Source organism: Stegodyphus dumicola, chromosome 5 (assembly GCF_044657685.1).
Source record: "Stegodyphus dumicola isolate Sdum_Otavi_A_Nest chromosome 5, ASM4465768v1".
In the NCBI taxonomy this organism is placed as follows: domain Eukaryota; kingdom Metazoa; phylum Arthropoda; class Arachnida; order Araneae; family Eresidae; genus Stegodyphus; species Stegodyphus dumicola.
In genome coordinates, this window is record NC_140772.1 from 233,738,666 (window position 1) to 233,758,013 (window position 19,348).

The following is a 19,348-nucleotide window of genomic DNA, read 5'->3' on the forward strand; positions in this document are numbered from 1 at the left end:
ATTTTAACTTTTGCAAACACTTGAATTTAGCTATTTCAGGTGCTTCCAAGGGCCTCCTATCTGCATTATACAGAGAATTGCGTTACTGCACCATATAGGTAGGGGGCCCTTAAAAACTTAAAAGAAAACAAATTCTATTATCTACATATACTTAAAGATTCTAAAGTTAAAAGTAAATTGAGTCAAATCAAGGCTATTCATCAACTATATTAATAGTATTAACAATCGTGTAAAAGGGGTTTAACACAAAATCAAAACATATCAAAATTAAAATAAGAATTTATTGTAGTACAAATTCTAAACATAAAAATTAAAAGCAAAAGGGAAAAAAATACAAGATAAAAAATATAAAAATAATAATTAATCTTCATTTATTGAAATTCTAATTTCGAACTCATCAAGGGAAAATGAATTAAAGCTTCTTTGTATATGTAATAGAATCCGTCTTATAAGTTTAAACATGTAAATGTAGTTCAGCAGGACATTTAAGGGGCCCCTATGCGACGGCATTCCTTGCATACCCTTATTTACGCCACTGACTTTAAATAAAAAGATGGAATATAATTAAATTTAATTATATTCCATCTTTTTATTTTAAGCTTTGGACTGCATTTTTAAATCAAACAGCAATGTTTGAAATTAAATACTAAAATGCATTCCTATTTAATGTTACACATTTATGCTTTATTAAAGGGTTTGAAGAAATAATGGAATTAAAAATTGTAATAAACATTTTTATAATTCGAAGTAATCTACGAAGTAGAAATAATATTAATGGAGTATAGAAATTAAGCATATGTAATTGATAAAGGAAGTTATCATGATTAGGCACTTATAATATTTTTATTCATGACTAGAAATAAGTAGTTATTTTAAAAGAAGTAAATTTATGGCATAAGATATTTAAGAACCATAAGTAATTACATCTTTGTAAAATTAAACTTTTAAACTTAATATTTTGTTTATTCCTGAACTTCTGTGATTACTCAGATTGTGAAAATTACACAAATTATTCTGTTTTTATTATTATTATTATTATTTACTTATAGTGCATATTTTTAAAATATATGCAATATATATCTGTAAGATCTTATACCTCTTTCTGCATAGTGGTTCATATCAGAGCCAAAAAAAAAAGTATTTTATGTAGTGATTTGAAATTTAATACTAATTTAATGCAAGTCGGAGGTGAAATTTTCAGATAAATTCTGGAATGATATTGCTACCAGTTATACTTGAGATTATCATTTACATCAAAAGAAATAAAATATACTTTCTTATACTTTTCTAAAATAATCATATGCAAAGGGGCTAATTAATCTTAATTTCAAATTGCTTTACAAGTAACTAGTTCCTATAATATTGCCATTCAGTATTATATAGGATCTTTAATTTATCTTTCAAATTTTAATTGTATTGCTGAATAAGTTAAAAAATTTAAAAGAATAACTTTTATATTTGCATTACATTGCATTACTCTACCATACACTTATCATTCATAGGGTTTGTCATTGCATAAAGCATAAAATGTTTTATTTACCTTTTAAATCAAATGAAAGAAAAACATACAGATATAAAATTTAAAACTACAGAAAAAGTAACCTTAGTCTGGTTACCAATTTAAAAGCAATCAGCTCCTTGGAGAAGAAGGATTTGCATCTGATAACTCAACAAAATTATTAGAGTTTTATTCAAAATCTCACTTGATCTCACAAACATTGTCTTTTCTAAGAGCTGTCATTTAGTATATCATAAGATCTTTAATTATTTTTCAATTTTAATCAGTCTGTAACTGCAAAATCTATTTAAATCATTTAAAACTTTATTTTATATATAAGTTTACATTTATATTTATAATACAATCAATGGATAAATTTTTTATATTTGTTGCATTATTTAAGTTTTTAAAAGTTGTTATTAATACTGTATATTACATAGATTACATATTTAGATATAGAATCATTTTTTAATAATATACATATTTTATATAATTCAAGATACATTTAACTTGTAATAAATCCAATTGATAATTTTTATGAACATTTATCATGCTGCTATAATTAACATATTTTATTCCCATATATTACATTTTTTGGTGTAGAATAATTTGGTTACTCAGTCTGTTTTTTTTTTTTTTTTTTTTTTTTTTAAATGACTAGCTGCAGATTATAAAATCGATTGATTTTAATTTTAATAGTGTATCTAACTGATATAATTAAAATCATATTTAGAATATGTGAAAAATTTGCACATTATTGTAAGATAATTGTATTGTATTAAGAATTTGCAACATTATTGTAAGATGTTTCAATTATTTATATATATATATATATATATATACACACTCAAGAGCCAAAACATTATCACTAGCCCTACATTTTGCGATGAACACACCTGGATGGCGTGGAAAGCACGTGATCAGGTGGAAGTGGTATTTAACTGCTGCTGGAGAGTCTGAAGAATCATTCTTTCACTTACTTCTGTGTGTGATGGGAAAGGCTGCAGATCTAAGCAACTTTGATAGAGGGCAGATTGTAATGGCTCGAAGGCTTGGAACAAGTATTTCCGAAACTGCACGACTCGTGGGTTTTTCACGATCTACAGTTGTTAGTACGTATGAAAAGTGGATGAATGATGGTGAAACCAGCAGTAGACACACTATCAAAGAAAAAGGTCTTCGGAGACTGTCTCGCATGGTGAAGCAAAACCGGAGCGAGACAGTGGCTCAGCTGACAGCTGAATACAATGCAGGGCCAAGTAGAAAAGTATCGGAGCACACTCTTGGATATGAGGCTACGCAGCAAACGTCCCACTCGTGTGCTTTTGCTGACCAAGCGTAATTGCCAACTGCACCTGCGCTGGGCCCGGGAACATCGCAACTAGTCCATGGATCAGTGGGAGAGAGTTGCCTGGTCAGATGAATCACAGTTTGTCATTCATCTCGCCGATGGCCGTGTCAGAATACGCTGTCTTCCAGGCGAACAGTTGCTCCCTCAATGCACAGTAGGTCATACACAGGCCGGTGGTGGCGGTATTATGCTCTGGGGGGATGTTCTCTTGGGCGTCTGTGGGACCCGTGGTTGTGTTAGAGCAGACCATGAATGCTACAGGGTATCTGAACATCATTGTGGACCAGTTGCACCCTTACATGGCCTCTGTTTTTCCAGCTGGAAATGGAATGTTCTAACAGGACAACACCCCATGTCACAAGGCTAAATTGTGTTGCAGTGGTTCCAGGAACATGATGCTGATTTCCAGTTAATGTCCTAACTCACCAGATCTCAATCCGATAGAACACATTTGGGATGTCATGGGACAGCAGCTCTAAGGGTCAAAGACCACCAATTCACAATATCTCGGATTTGCGTGACCGTTGCTACAACATCTGGTACAATCTGTCTCCGGCCATCTATCAAGGACTTGTGGCATCCATGCCAAGGCAGGTTGAAGCTGTGTTGCACGCCAAAGGTGGCCCAACTCGTTATTGACAGGTGGTCATAATGTTTTGGCTCTTGAGTGTATATCAGTACAGAATTCATTCTTTTACAGATTCTGTTAGAAATGTTATAGGGGAGTGCTGCCAAAGTTTTTGGTCTGTTATGTAAAATTAAATTGCTATGCATTTATAATGTGTGTAGCTTGGTGAGTTTTGTCATTATGCAAAACACAAGAGTATTTGTTTTTATATATTTTATTATTATTATTTATCTAATGTACTGATCTTGGGAATTTTACAATGATAACACAAAATAATCCTTATATGCGTTTTTATCACTTTATATATATGTGTGTTTGTAGTGTTTAATGGATTGAAATCTGTTATTAGCTTAAAGATCCAAGTGAAAAAAAAAATTCAGTTTTTGTGTTATTTTATGTATAATTTTGCGCTTATTATAACATTATAGGCTAAGAACATTAATTTCTGTTTCCACCTGCTACAGTAGTCATCATTCACTTAGCTGTATATATATATATATCTATATCCTAAAAATAATTGGAAAATAAGGTTTTATGACTAATTTAAGATAATCTGTCATAATTTTAGAATATAATCCTGTCATATCGCTTATAGTTTAGCACATATTTTCTAAAACTAGTTGAAAGTTTTTTACTTTTATTCTGTTGTTAATATGAAATATCTTTAATATGTTAGCATTATATTTTGCTGCTATAATGTATTAAACTTAATTCTTTCTGTACTATAAGTATTCAATTGTTTTATTCTATCTTATTAATATTAAATTATCATATTTGTAAAATATTATTATTATAGTAGCATTTATTTGTGCTTAGCTACTTTCTTTAAACATATCATATGATACATTTGTCTAAATTTCAACCTCTTCCCATTCAGGCTCGTGTTTCTGGAGGTGACGGTCAATCAACTGAAAGCGTAGTTGAAAATGTTTCTTCTGATATTTTATCCAGACTTCCTCCTAATTTTGATCTTGTTCTTGCTATTCAAAGATACCCTACAATGTATGACCAAAGTATGAATACTGTTTTAGTGCAAGAAATGGGGAGATTCAATGTACTGCTTTCCACCATAAGATCTTCGCTTATCAATGCTAGGAAAGCAATCAAGGTACAAAATAATTCTAAATATTTGACTGATTTTCATTGAAATTAATTAAAATTATCTTTCTGATTATTCATATAAGTATATATGCAGAGTTTAAATACATAAACTTTAATGAACTGCCTTTTGCCCTGTATTTGTTGCCTTCTCTCAAAACACTTTTTATAGCTGAGCTTAAAAATGTGAAAGATGAATTGATATAATTTGTTTCTTTTTTATCTCATTTTCTAATGTTAATTTTGTATGATTTTTATCTATAGTAAAATCATGAGATTTAAAATTATAATTCTGAAAGTTCAGTAGTCTTTGAAAACGGTGTTAGTTACAATTCCATATTAATTAAAGTTCTTTGCCATTCACATTGTTGCCACCAAATATTATTGCTCTGTATTATATTTAAAGAAATTAAATAATGAAGAATATGCATTAATGTTTGTATTTTTCTCATACTGTGAAAAGCAGTGGTACTTATAGTCATCAAATTTTGACTAATGTATTTTGACTTTGTCTTATCATCCATTTCATTGTTTGTAAAACTTTAATGAGTTTTTAATTAACATACTCAATGATTTCAAAGTGAGCAGTGCCAACACTGTACGAAAAAAAATTTATCTCAGGCACACGAGACTGTCTATCAAAAATTATAAGGATATGCTTTTTTTAAATATTTTTAGCCCCAAAGTGGCATTATCCCAAATTCTCTCAAAACGTGTAGTGTGTGTAAAGGAACAAAATGCCTCTTTGGGTGTATTTTGATTGCTTCTTTGTTGCATCTGCTTGATATAACCACCTAGTATTACATATTCAATAATTAGCGATGACATATTTCTTGTTTTAAACAAATTTAGATTACAGAATGTTTCTAATAGCTAAGAAAACACACCTAAAAAAAATTCTTTCTACTTATTGGAATACAATGTAACTTGCAGATGGTGTTGAGCAGTGGTATTTCTAAGTTAAGTGAATGCGCATCATAAGGTACACAATGTGCTCTTTCATTATTTGTTTAATTTTGGCTTGCACACTTTTATATTGATTATATATGTTAGCTACATTATTGTCATTTTGACATCTGTTTGCATCTAACAAATTTAACTGGTCCAGTGTTACAACTTCCAGTAATGCACCAATATACAAATTTACTGGTAAAAAGTGAAAGAAATATTTCACACATTGATCGTTACCTAACACATTGTATAATATGATTATAAATTGGTCAACATGTGTTACATCAAGTGTGTAAGAAACAATTATGGCATTGCATTTTGATTTCTTAACTTCAGCTTTAAAAATTTTCATCAGTTTTTCTCTAATAATTTTAATTAATTCATGCTTATTGTCAGTTATAAATAATTTATATTTATCATTGATAATCATTTGTCAATGCTAAATAATTTATCTTTCTTACTTTTTTTAAGCATTATTTATAATAGATGCTAAAAATTCATCAGCTAGAAATTCAGTCCTTCAATGTAATTTTCTTTGAATCCGAGTTCTCTGATACTTTTTTTTTTCTTCTAAATAGGGGATTTCAATATCTGTATCATATGACTAGTTACAGAACTTCTTGCTACAAATGGTGTTACGAAGTTCTTGTATTTCACTGAACATTCAACTCTTACTTTTCAACAAACCCTTTAGATTTCAGTTAAAAAGTACTTGAAAAAAAAAAGGGGGAAAAGTTAACTTTCCCCATCTATCATCTAATTTTCATTCCTTCTAATTTATTTCTGTAACAATTATTTTTGATGTATTTACTAAGCATATGTAATATAGTATGTAGTAGTTTGTATAGTATGTAGTAGTGTGTATAGTATATGTAGCAGTTTGTTTTTGATTATAGAATTCATGTAAATAAAATATATTGCTGATATAAATATACTACAGTTCTTTAACTGATCATCATTAGTGTTATGTTTTGTCACAGAACGCTTTTTCTTGCCTTTTAAATGAGCACTGCAATGTTAATGATATGTATCACTTAAGTACAAATCATCTTTCTTTCAAATATTTCCTTTCTTCACAACCAGTAATGATAAAATTTACAATTACTAAATTAAACTGTGTATTTAGAAAACTAAACAAAAAATGCACTTCTCACAGTTTATGATATAAATGAATTGGTTGAGTAAATAGGTATATAAATGAGGGAAGCAGACTTTAGGTGCATATAAGAGGAAGACAGAGGCTGGGAATAATGTGCAATGAGTTGTTGAATGCCAAGCATGATATAAATTGAACAAATTACTTTATATATAACTTTTCTTCATCAATTTTCATTCAAAATTGTTCATAGATAATATTTTTCATTTAATCATTAATACTGATAAATTTCACATATATTCACATCTCTTTCAGAAATATGAAAATTATGTATCCCTAATTACGATTGTTGTAAGGTATGGTTTTTTTTATTATATCAGCCATACCACATTTGATTAAAATCTGTCCATCAGCTCCAAAGATAGTCAACCAAAATATAAATATTTTCTTAGTTTCTGAGTACCAGTATATGTAAATAAACAAATTGTATATATTTCATCATTTAAAATGTACAGTCCCATATACAAATCGTGAATGTTCTATGGCTGCTCATTTTTTAGTTATGCGAGATCCGTACAGACGTCACAAAAAAATCTCTTCTGAATCCATTTTAAATTCATTTTACAATCTGCCTCCATGCATAGAGATGCCATGCAAAAACATCAAAATTATCAAATGAGAGTCAGTCAAAATGGATACTTTTATTGAAATATGATACCTGATTTTTTTGAGATTCCTTTGTTTTAGATTCTTTACTTTGTTCAAGGAACTAAAAAATGAAGAATTGTACAATTGAAATCGTAGAAAGTTGAACTGTACCTCTACTTAAAAAATATTGGCATATGGTGACTGCTCACAGTTGACAATATCTTTTTGAGGATGTGCTACTGATGGAAAATATAGAACTTTTTTCACATTAAAAGCTTTTTATTAACTGCTATTAGTTTTTTTATTTGTTAGTTGTTAATTTTCATTATTTATAGTCTTGTAAATTATATACCAAAATATCTCTATATCTTGAATGTGCCACACATAAAAAAATATGTCATTTTGATAAGATGGTTGTTTTAATATTAAACAAAGCAACAGCTGGGGGATATTCAATTTCTGATTTTCCTCCAGGGCTTCTTTTACAAAATAAAACGCATTTATTGATCAAATATTTATTAAATATCCATTACCACTGGCTTTTACCAGACATTTTTTTAAGTATTTTATTTTTCAGTTTACTGTTATTAAATAGTTTGTGAGAATTTCTCTGAGTAAAAAATGTTCCTTCCCCTATTATTAAAATCATTGTTAACTTTCAGGGCTTAGTGGTAATGTCTGCGGAACTGGAGCAAGTCGTCAATAGCATTTTGCAGGGGAAAATCCCTGCAATGTGGATGAGTAAATCATATCCTTCTCTCAAGCCGCTTGGTAGTTATATTGCTGATTTTTTGCAAAGGCTGAAGTTTTTAGAGGTTAAAAATTTTTATCAATTCCATTCTGTGTAATTTGCATAAAAAATTAAATCTGAATTCGGAACAAACACAATACCAAACAGACTTTGTGCACTTAAACAAAGCAGTTTGAATAAAAGAAAAACTTATTTAATGCAAATGCATATATGTTATATATGTTAATTATCTAATTGAATTTTTAAAGGAAACTAAAATAAAAATATTTAAATCAAATATCTTTAGTTTTTATTTCATTCATATTTTAAAATATTGTACAGGCAAAAGTCTTTAATCAGGACTCGTCGGGACTTCAGCGATTCCGGATTATCAGTTTTTCCGGATTATAGATCATCATTTTAAATCTGGTAAGATGGCATGCAGAAATTATAAAATTAAAAATATGAAACTGTAATTTATGAGATAATGAGCAATTATGATCTAAAGGATATCAAAATTTACAAAAAAAAAAGAGCTTTATATTTATTTGTTTATTTTATTAAACATTTCTTTCAACGCGCGCATGCGTAAAGCATACATTGTGAATAGTCGAAATTATAAAATTGCATCCAGAAAACTATTTGATGTGTATTCGTGATATTTATATTGACGAGGAATTTGATTTAAATCATATCAAAGACAGAGTACATCGAGATGAAATACTACATTTAGTAAGGAATTATAAGCCGAATAAAATAAAAACATCTGCCCTGAAGATAAGGATAGTGCTGACAGGTCAACTTCCAGTTCATTGTGCGCCACGTCGTCCCCTTCCCCTCCACTGCAGAGCAGCATGAAATTGATAAACATATTTCGGAATGATTAGAGAATCAAAGGATATGCCTTTATCCATTTTTTTGCAGCAATTCCACTTTTTGTTTGATGGACATCGAAACATGCTTTCGCTTTGTAGATCCTTTGGTAGCTCCAGAATCGGAAATTCTTTTTGACATACTAATCGAAAGTTCAAACTTACTTTTATAAAATTGCTCTAACAGTCTGCAAAAAATAATAAGCTGAATCCAATTAAAAGATTAAGGAACAACGCAATTTGTAACATTAACTGAAATAGATAATTTTAGATTAGCTTATACCGTCCGTTATACATTAAATGCGCATGCGTAAATGTATTATGCGCATGCGTAGACGCATATGTGCATGCATAAAGGTATTATGCACATGCATTAACTCATTATGCGTTGACGCATGCTCAGAAAGTTTGTAGCTTTGTGGTCCGGATTATAGATCGTTCCAGATTATGGACGTCCGGATTAAAGATTTTTGACTGTGTAACTTAATAAAGCAAAATTCAAGTGCCTTTTTTAATCAACTCACATATTTAAAGTTTTGTATTAAATACAAGATAAATTTCCTTCCATGTTATTCTTAATTATTTTAATATTTTAGTACCTTTCATATAATAAAGTAGTTGGAAGGAAATAAAATTTAGATGTCAGCTCTAGCAGTGAGTATTTAGGTTAGTTTTGAATAATCAGGTCTATTGTCATGATGTATAACATGATTGCTTAGATTACATCAGAGCATTAAATTATTTAGAAAGGTTATTTAATTATTAAATAATTCTAAAATCTAAATTCTTTTTAATTCAGTTTATAGAAAATTCATTTAAAATGCTCTGTATGAGTGCAAACTTTATTTTTAAACTTAAATTTTTATATTTAAACTGCATTTATCATTATAACATGAAGAATTAAAATTGGAATACTCTCCTGTAAAATTAATAATATTTCAAATAATATTTTCCATATTTTCCCCTGTTAACTAAATTATTTAAGTAGTTAAGTGACCTGAAATGTCATATATCAATGACCTCATATTAAAGAAAATATTTCTCTAATAAAAGCTTTATTCAAATAAATGATCGAAATGTGGTTTGTTATGAACATGTAAATGTGGCTATGTGAATCAGTGTATGTCTAATTATGAAAGGAAAAAATCAGCTACTTTTTTATTCGGGACTGAAATCACTAGTAATAGTTGCTATTAAAATCACTGTTTTTTATTATTTTAGTAAGTATATGCATTTAACATTCTAAACTTTCTTAAATTCCTTCTATTACAATGTTTACTAATGCATTATTTTATATCTATAATTATCTCGATAGGCAAGTAACTGAGCCTCTGAAAGTTTTTTTCTGTTTTGTTGAGTCACACTTAAGTGTATCTATCCATTTTCTATGCTGGTTATACTTATCAATGCATTTTTTAGTTGATTGTACTCATATTTCTGTGCCAAAAGATCTTCCTGTTCCATTAATGGAAATTTTCGTAAGGTTTAGCTTCTATGTAAGTAGCTAACAAATGATATAATTTTGAAAAACTTAATTTTAAAGAGGGGATTTTCTTTCCTTTCAGTTTTGGTAAGCTATAATAGATTATTTCAAAATTATTTACTGTTTCTAATGTATATTTAATGATACAAAACATTATATATGAAACAGAATACTGCATAGAAGCATAGGCAGACATATTGATAAAAGTAACACACTGAAGAACAAATGTTAAGGACATTATAGCAACAAAAGTTAGCATAAGTTGCATAATTTTCCAAGAATGTAGTTTTGAAGATCAAACAGAACTTGCTTCTTCATCTGTGAGAGTGAAAATGATTAAAGTGGAAGCTTGTGCTCGTACCATGAAAATAGACAAAAGATTAAACAAAGTTTTTGCTAAGGAAGAGGAAATAAAGCCATTGGTTCCATTCATTGACAAAAAGGGAAAACAACTGTGAAACAATTTCTTTAATAGCTGAAGTTTAGACTGACTAAAACTTGGATCATTACCTAGAGCCGAAAGACTTTTATGAATATGAAATACTTCTAGAAAATCTAATTCATGAATAAAAGATGTTTTTTGAATAATTTCGGCTACAGAAAAATGGAAAGTGTGATTTTTGACCAATTTGGGCAATTGAGGATTTATGTCTTCCTTTTTTCCTAAGATATATCTCATGCTGCTTAATGGGAAATTCCAAGTTTCTCTTAGCCAATAAGTATGAGCCATATTTTTAAGGCAAACTGTATATACCCTAGGAACTCATATCTGGAATGGAGTCTTAAAACTATGACTATGAATTTTATTGGTATGAGAAAAAACAACATGGAAATACTTGCAACTTTATAGCTAGTTAATAGAAAGAAAAGAATGACTATTAAATTCTTATAATTGCTAAAAATGACAAAATGCAGTTTATTTTGTTAAGGTAAAATTTTTAACTACTTGATGAATAATACAAGCTTATGTCAATTGTGACTGCTCTTAAATAGCTGAATTCTTGATCAAAATCTGACTTGAAAAAGCAAACTTGAAATGCCTGGAAGCCGAAAAAATAAAGCAAAGCTGATTTCTGTTTAATAAAATGACAGGATCTGAAGTGCGATGGGAGGCAAACAGATGAAGGTTTATGATATACAATAGTGAAGTCAGATGCATTCCATGTGATCAGCATGTTAAAGAATGGAAGGGAACTGGATGTCTTCTATACAGTTTACTTTAAATTAAAGTAAACTGAATAGAAGAATCAATAAAATTCATTACTGAAAGAACTTTATTTAAATCTTTTTTATTATCATCAAATAGAGCAATAGTATTGCCCATATACTGAAATCAAACTCGTAATATTAATATTTCAAATAAATTGGATTTCTAATAATTCATTTAGATGTCAGCAAGAATAGAACTAACCAGGCTTCCCATTGAGGTACTGATGGGACTTCAAGTTTATGTAACTTATACTAATGCTTGTTTCTATAGTACCTTTAACATATGCAGACATTTGGGGAAACGAGATAATGATATATATATTCAGAATTCTTTAGAAAGGTGACTTTTGATGAAATGCTAAAAGAAAGAGTTTAGCCTAAGCAAGAAAAGATCAATGTTGCATATCTATTGAGCCTGGAAGCTAATCTTATAACCATTATAAAGTTTCTTGAAGTATTATTATCTTAAATCATGTTACATAACCTTATGCAGTGTTAAGCATTCATTAATAATGCTTTGTCTTTTAAGTAGAGTATATCTCTATGCTTTAAAGATTTAAGGCTTGATACTGGTCATTTGTAAAATGGGCTATTAAATATCAATGAAATTTATTTTTTAAATTTAACTAATACATACTATATGCTTAATTTATTTTTATATAAAATAATTTAATTCAGGTTTGATTCTGGGGAATCTTGGAGCTGTTAGCTGAAATTTTAGTAATTTTAGTAATGCAAACTTTAATGATTATATGAATTAGAATAGTAGGTTAACATTTTGTGTATTAATTTTTCAAGGATTGGTATGCTGTGGGTCCACCACATGTCTTCTGGATTTCAGGATTTTATTTCACTCAAGCTTTCCTCACAGGAAGTCAACAAGATTTTGCTAGGAAGTACACTATTCCTGTAGATCTTCTTGTTTTTGATTATGAGATACTGGAAGATAAGCTTTATCATTCAGCTCCAACTGATGGTATTAAATTCTTACATTTATCTTGTTACATTCTCAGTGAATGAAAAAAAACTATTTATCTACACTCCCGCTCAAAATATAAGCAACAAAGGCAAAACACATAATAAAACAAAAGCTATTTAGTGAATGTGCATGAAATTAATCCAGAAGGTTGGTGTGGCAGTACTAGGCCACTCTAAAGCAACTAGCAAAGACATACAAAAAACACATATATTAGACCATCATTTCACAAAAGACCAAATGGGTCAAAAAAATGTGCTATGGAAGCATCACATTAATAATGGGTATGATACCTATTAGCTGAAATTCATGCTTGATAATGGCAAGGTAAGCTGGCAATAGCATCGTTGATCACTTGTTGTGACAGTAGCATCCATTCCTTTAGTAACACATGTCAGAGCCTGTGGAGGGTGCCTGGCAGCATATTGCAAGCTGCTATCAAATATTCTAACATGTCTCACACATGCTCTTACGAATTCAGGCCCAGTGATCTAGCAGGCCACAGAAAATGTAAAATGGTTTCACTCTCTAGATAATTCTGCGCCACTCCAGCTCTGTGCAGGTGAGTGCTATCATTCATAAATATTGCATTGGTATCCATTGCAGAAATAAAAGAACACACAAGAGGGTGTAAAATTCATTGCGATATCAGACAGTTGTGATGCAACCACCAGGAATCATCACATAGAGGTTGGTGCGGCCATTCATTGCTATCCCAGCCCACTGAGCCTCCTCCTCCACAATTGTCTCTTTTGATGATGTTTGGCACCCCATAGCATTCCCTGGCTCTTGCCATATCATTGCCCTTTGAGAATTGTTCTGGATGTTAAATCAAGACTCATCCATAAAGAGTACGTAGCTCTATTGGTCTGGTGTTTAACTGTGATGTTCAGGGGCCCAGTTCAACTGCACTTTGACACGTGATGGAGATAAAGGAACACAAACCACTGGTCATCCTATGTCCAGTCCACCTTCATGAAGTCAATGCAATACAGTTTAGTGAGATATGGACCATCCTACAGCAGCAGAAAGGTGCGATGCCAGCTGTTGAGCTGTTAATGTTTCTAGAAGATCTATGTTTCTAGAAGGGTTTCTACTATGTCAGTCCCTTTGATAATGATTCACACTCTGTTGATGACGCTACAATACACATTCAGCCCTTTTACAACAGAAAATTGTCTTTCACCAGCTTGCAACATCCTGATAGTGCTCCAACTCATTTCATGAAAATGGTGTCTTTGGCTCGTGCTTTTGACTTTAGCTGTCTTGGATTATGTGAAACTAAACCTGCTTGCGAAATGACGCATAGGTCCACAAGCATCATTTTAAAACATTATGGTGTGACTGCAGGATTATGTTTAATGCTAATGAGCATAAAACAGAGTCCTGCAGTAACACCTATTTGCATTCAGCAGTGCAACCTCTACCTCATATGTAATTGTGTGTTTTAATTCTTGTTTTTACATTCATATATTTTCTTTGAGCATTTGTTGCTTATTTTTCTAGCACAAGTGTATTTATAAATATCATTAATATTTCATTTTTATGGGAAAAATTTTAATGAATTCATTTAAAGGTGATTACTATTATTAATTATAATTAATTAATTTAAAATATCTTCATGTTGCAAATAGATCAAAAATGAGCAATTTGCTTTTATATTCACCTTTTAAAAAATGCCCATCTGTAATCAAGCGGATAAAACTCCCGAATACTGACAGCCTAAGCTTGGTTCAAATCCCTGGCTGACTATATGGAATTTTAATGGTTTTTCCAGTGTTATGTAAATATAAATCAGTTTTTCTTAAACAGTTTTCAAGGCATGCTTTCTTTCAGACTGTCATCTCTACCAACCTTTTCTCAAGGAGAATGTTTTCAAATAAATGTGGTACTTCAGGATAATGTGTAAAAATATATATGAATGTTTAAGTAATTATTTGTTAAACTTTATGCTAAATTTGGTAAAATTAATTTATTTTTCTCTTCTTTTTTATGAATTAGAAAACATTAACCGAGCTTACAGTTTTAAGGCTCAGAGAAAGTTTGATATGCTGCTTTTGTACTCAATAACATGTATCAGTGGAAACAAGATGTATAAACTGCCAAGTGTTTCTTGTGTTTTTCATAATAATTATGGTATTCTTGTGTTTTTCATAATAACTATGGTATTTTTATTACAATACTAATTAATCAACATATTTTACAGTATTGCAAGGTACCTTATCTGCCACAAGTGTTAATTTTATCATGTTAAAAACTATATCTAGTGTTAATATTTAGAAGTGCTTTGAAATAGTGTAATTTGCATATTGAATCTTTTGTTTGATATTCTTGATTTCAAATCATTTTGTAATTTTTAAGCAAAATTTTATGTAAAAGGTCAGTGAATTTTTAAATGATGTAATTTAAATTAATTTTAGGTGTTTATGTACGTGGATTATTTCTTGATGGAGCTCGCTGGGACCATGACACTTGGTTACTGGGTGAATCACTGCCAAAAATTTTGTATGATAGTTTACCTGTGGTGAGTTTATCATTAGTGCCATTTTACGCCATTTGTGTTTTCAGAATAAATATTTATTATTATAATTGTTATTATTATTCAGCATCATGCTTTTCCTTTATTTAATAATGATCTTTTGGAAAAAATCTTTTTCATTTTAAGAGCAATTTTATCATGTTAAAAACTATATCTAGTGTTAATATTTAGAATTGCTTTAAAATAGTGTAATTTGCATATTGAATCTTTTATTTGATATTCTTGATTTCAAATCATTTTGTAATTTTAACTTGTTACCGAAGAAAGAATAGAGTTAAGTAGACATCAGCTGTTAAGCTGTGTTTAAATCATTGGCTCCCAAAGTGTGAATCCTGAGGGAAAATTCTGGTACATTTGAGATTCGAGGTTTTGTTTTTATATGAATTTTAAAGTCTTTAACAAAATTGGATAAAATCTCTTTATAGTTTTTGATCTCAAATGGACCAGAAGAACAAAACTTCTTCTTCCTCCTTCTCACTAGACCGCTTTGCAGTTTTGAAATGCATTCAGTTTTATCAAAATCAGTTGCAACTGCCATGCTCTAGTTATCCCTTCATCTAACTATCATTATTTCATTCTTTTCATCAAATAAATAATTGTATGAGTCTCACAGCATTTTACCTGACTCACTGGAAGATCGTATAGTTCAATTTTCAGTTCATTTGTCACATATAGTCTCAGTAGCTTGAAAATCTTTTTCTTGAAGATTATACAATAAAAAATGAATAGTGAAAAAAAAATTGTCAAAAAACATTATATGGTGTGATGGATTTTTTATGATGGATACTATATTCATTACTTTTTTTTTCAGTGATCCTAAAGCATGACTCTCAGATTTTCCTTTTCTACAATACAATAAAAATGTAAAACAGTATCCACTATTACTGCATATTGCTCAGAATTTGTAATTAAAGCATATTCGCTTAGCTTTATAAACTGTTTTAGAGAATGATAGATTTCCTTAAAAAACAAGTATTTAGCTGCAATTTGTACATTGGTGAATATTTTCCTATTCATATTTTCAATCTGAAGAACAAAAAAGTAGTATCCTATGGCTTGCAGTAGAAAAACAAATCACCTAAATGTCCAGTATTTATAGAACATTAACATTTGAGTGCTTATTTCTAAGAACTAAACTTTTTTTAAACAAAAGAACACATCATGGTTATAGCTACATCTATAAGGATAAAACATAATCAAATAAAACTTCATTTACCTATATCACTTTACCATTTTGTCAATAAATAGGAAGAGGAATAATAGGAAAAAACACATTACAAAACTTGAATCACTTTTAATTTCCCACTGCTAAATAACAATTGCAGGAGTCAAGGAAGACATATGAAATTTAAACTCTTGATTGTTTTCGCTTACCCTGACTTCAGTTTCATTATTTTGGAATGCACTGGAAGTCACTTGAAAACACTTTATTACCATTTACTGTATCTGTTTGAAAATATACCACTGAGTAGACTAGAAGAGAAACACGCTAATGTGACAATCAAAATCGTAAAAAACAACCTTATATTTAGCGTAGGTATAATGAAACACTCAATCGATTTCGAGGGCAGCTAAAGGTCCCTCCTCATCAGGAGAAAGAAATACATAGAAAGAAGAAAATAGGAGAAGGAGTCACAGAAACACGTAGTGCTTATCAGCACTGCACGTGGTTATAACTAGATTTTTAATCAGAGTTGCACTGGCCGCCTACTTTTACTGAGCCAGGCTGTCTGATCAAGCATAAAGAAATATTAGCGAAGTTAAAATAGGGAGCGAGGGGCAAATGCACATTACGCTCAAAATCTGAACTTCAAATAATGGAAAGCAACCACTGAACGGATTTTTATACCCTCTGGTAGTACCAAGCGCGAGGAGGTAACGCCGTCTATCGGCAAAAATAATTGAATTAAGATAGTAGAATTTTAAAGGCATTAGGAAGGACTGGATTGGACTTCAAATCATTAACTAAACTTTCTAAATCTTTGTGAATGTGAAAAGCCTCAAGAAAATCCAATTCGCCTATGGAAGAAGCCTTTTGGATGATTTTTGCAGACCCAAAATCAAAATTATGGTTAAAAGTCCAGCTATGATACGCTATTGAAGACTTGTTAATTTCGCCTTTTTTGACATAAGATTCATGTTCCTTGATACGAAACTTCAACGCTCTTTTTGTTTGGCCAATATATCTTAAACCACACTGACATGATATACTATAAATTCCCCAAGAATTCAAGACAGAAACGCAATCTTTTAGAATCGAAGGGTGAATTTTATTAATAGGGGAGAAACCGACTTGAAAATTGAATTTCTGGAGAATCCGTGCAATTTTATAGCTAACAGAAGGATAAAATGGAAGCACGACAAGGTCATTAATATTACTTCTAACAGTGGAATGTCTTCTTTGATGGGAATCTGAAAATTTTTTGACGGCTTTATCAATAATCACGGGAGAAAATCCACGGTCAATCGCAACTGCTCAATCGCAACTGCAATTTTGATTTTGGGTCTGCAAAAATCATCCAAAAGGCTTCTTCCATAGGCGAATTGGATTTTCTTGAGGCTTTTCACATTCACAAAGATTTAGAAAGTTTAGTTAATGATTTGAAGTCCAATCCAGTCCTTCCTAATGCCTTTAAAATTCTACTATCTTAATTCAATTATTTTTGCCGATAGATGGCGTTATCTCCTCGCGCTTGGTACTACCAGAGGGTATAAAAATCCGTTCAGTGGTTGCTTTCCATTATTTGAAGTTCAGATTTTGAGCGTAATGTGCATTTGCCCCTCGCTCTCTATTTTAACTTCGCTTAATATTTCTTTATGCTTGATCAGACAGCCTGGCTCAGTAAAAGTAGGCGGCCAGTGCAACTCTGATTAAAAATCTAGTTATAACCACGTGCAGTGCTGATAAGCACTACGTGTTTCTGTGACTCCTTCTCCTATTTTCTTCTTTCTATGTATTTCTTTCTCCTGATGAGGAGGGACCTTTAGCTGCCCTCGAAATCGATTGAGTGTTTCATTATACCTACGCTAAATATAAGGTTGTTTTTTACGATTTTGATACCACTGAGTGTTAATGAGTTAATATCGACTTTTGCTTGGTAAAAGAAATTCTTTTATTAATAAGGACCTAAATGACCGACTCCGACGACACCGACTTCCTCATATATATATATATACGAGGGCTATCCAGAAAGTAGATTACGTTTTGGAATAAAAAAATAAACAAAGTATAGGAAACAAATTTTATTATATACAGATGAAAGCCACACTCAAATACTACTTTTCTACATAGTCACCATACAAATTAAGGCATTTATCGTAGCGATGTACGAGCTTGGAAATTCCTTCGTCGAAAAATTCGGCCGCCTGCGCCTTCAACCACTTCGTTACCTCTTCTTGCAGCTGTGCGTCGTCATCAAAACGCTGCATAGCCAGCCACTTCTTCATTGTTGGGAATAGGTGGAAGTCGCTCGGTGCCAGGTCGGGACTGTACGGCGGATGAGGAAACAACTCCCACTTAAAAGATTCAAGAACTTTACGAGTGACATTTGCCGTGTGGGGCCGGGCGTTGTCGTGAATCAACAAGATCTTAGAGCTCAACATTCCTCTGCGCTTGTTTTGAATTGCTCTTCTGAGTTTTTGGAGAGTTTGGCAATACCTTTGAGAGTTTATTGTAGTGCCTCTTTCCAGGAAGTCCACCAAAATTACACCTTTTCTGCCCCAAAAAACAGTCGCCATCATCTTCCTTGCCGACATTGTTTGCATGCATTTCTTGGGTTTTTGGGGAGAACTTGTGTGCCCCCACTGCATTGATTGCAATTTCGTTTCACAGTTCACATGTTTCACCCATGTTTCGTCACCAGTAACGATGCGATCGAGTAAAGAGTCACCATCCTTATGGTAAGCGTCCAAAAAGTTCAACGCTGCAGCCATTCGCTGATTTTTGTGGTCCTCTGACAAGATTTTTGGAATCCATCTTGCACAAAACTTGTGGTAACCAAGCTTTTCGCTGATGATTTCGTGCAACAAACTTCGCGAAATTTGTGGAAAACTCAAAGAAAGTTCCGTTATTGTGAAATTTCGATTTTCACGGACTTTAGCATCGACTTTTTCGAGAAGTTCGGCGGTCACTATGCTGGGTCTCCCACTTCGATCTTCGTCGTGAACATTGGTTCGGCCATTTTGAAATCTTATGACCCACTGACGCACGGCTAGATGCAGACTGAGCTGCGCAACGCTCTGACCCCAAGATGGCCGCGCTAGCCCCGC

General features: G+C 31.4%; 1 protein-coding gene across 2 annotated transcripts in view; it reads left to right on the forward strand.

Annotated features, from left to right (window-relative positions):
- Dhc36C (Dynein heavy chain at 36C) overlaps positions 1–19,348 on the forward strand; it is a 338,056-nt gene that overhangs the window by 303,719 nt on the left and 14,989 nt on the right. Inside the window, exons 64-67 of one of the 2 annotated variants that reach the window (XM_085817779.1) lie at positions 4,355–4,585; positions 7,933–8,085; positions 12,363–12,540; positions 14,961–15,064. In XM_085817779.1, the coding sequence (XP_085673905.1) occupies positions 4,355–4,585; positions 7,933–8,085; positions 12,363–12,540; positions 14,961–15,064 (666 nt within the window). The remainder of the gene's footprint in view (positions 1–4,354; positions 4,586–7,932; positions 8,086–12,362; positions 12,541–14,960; positions 15,065–19,348) is intronic. The other variant, XM_085817780.1, reaches the window with a different exon arrangement.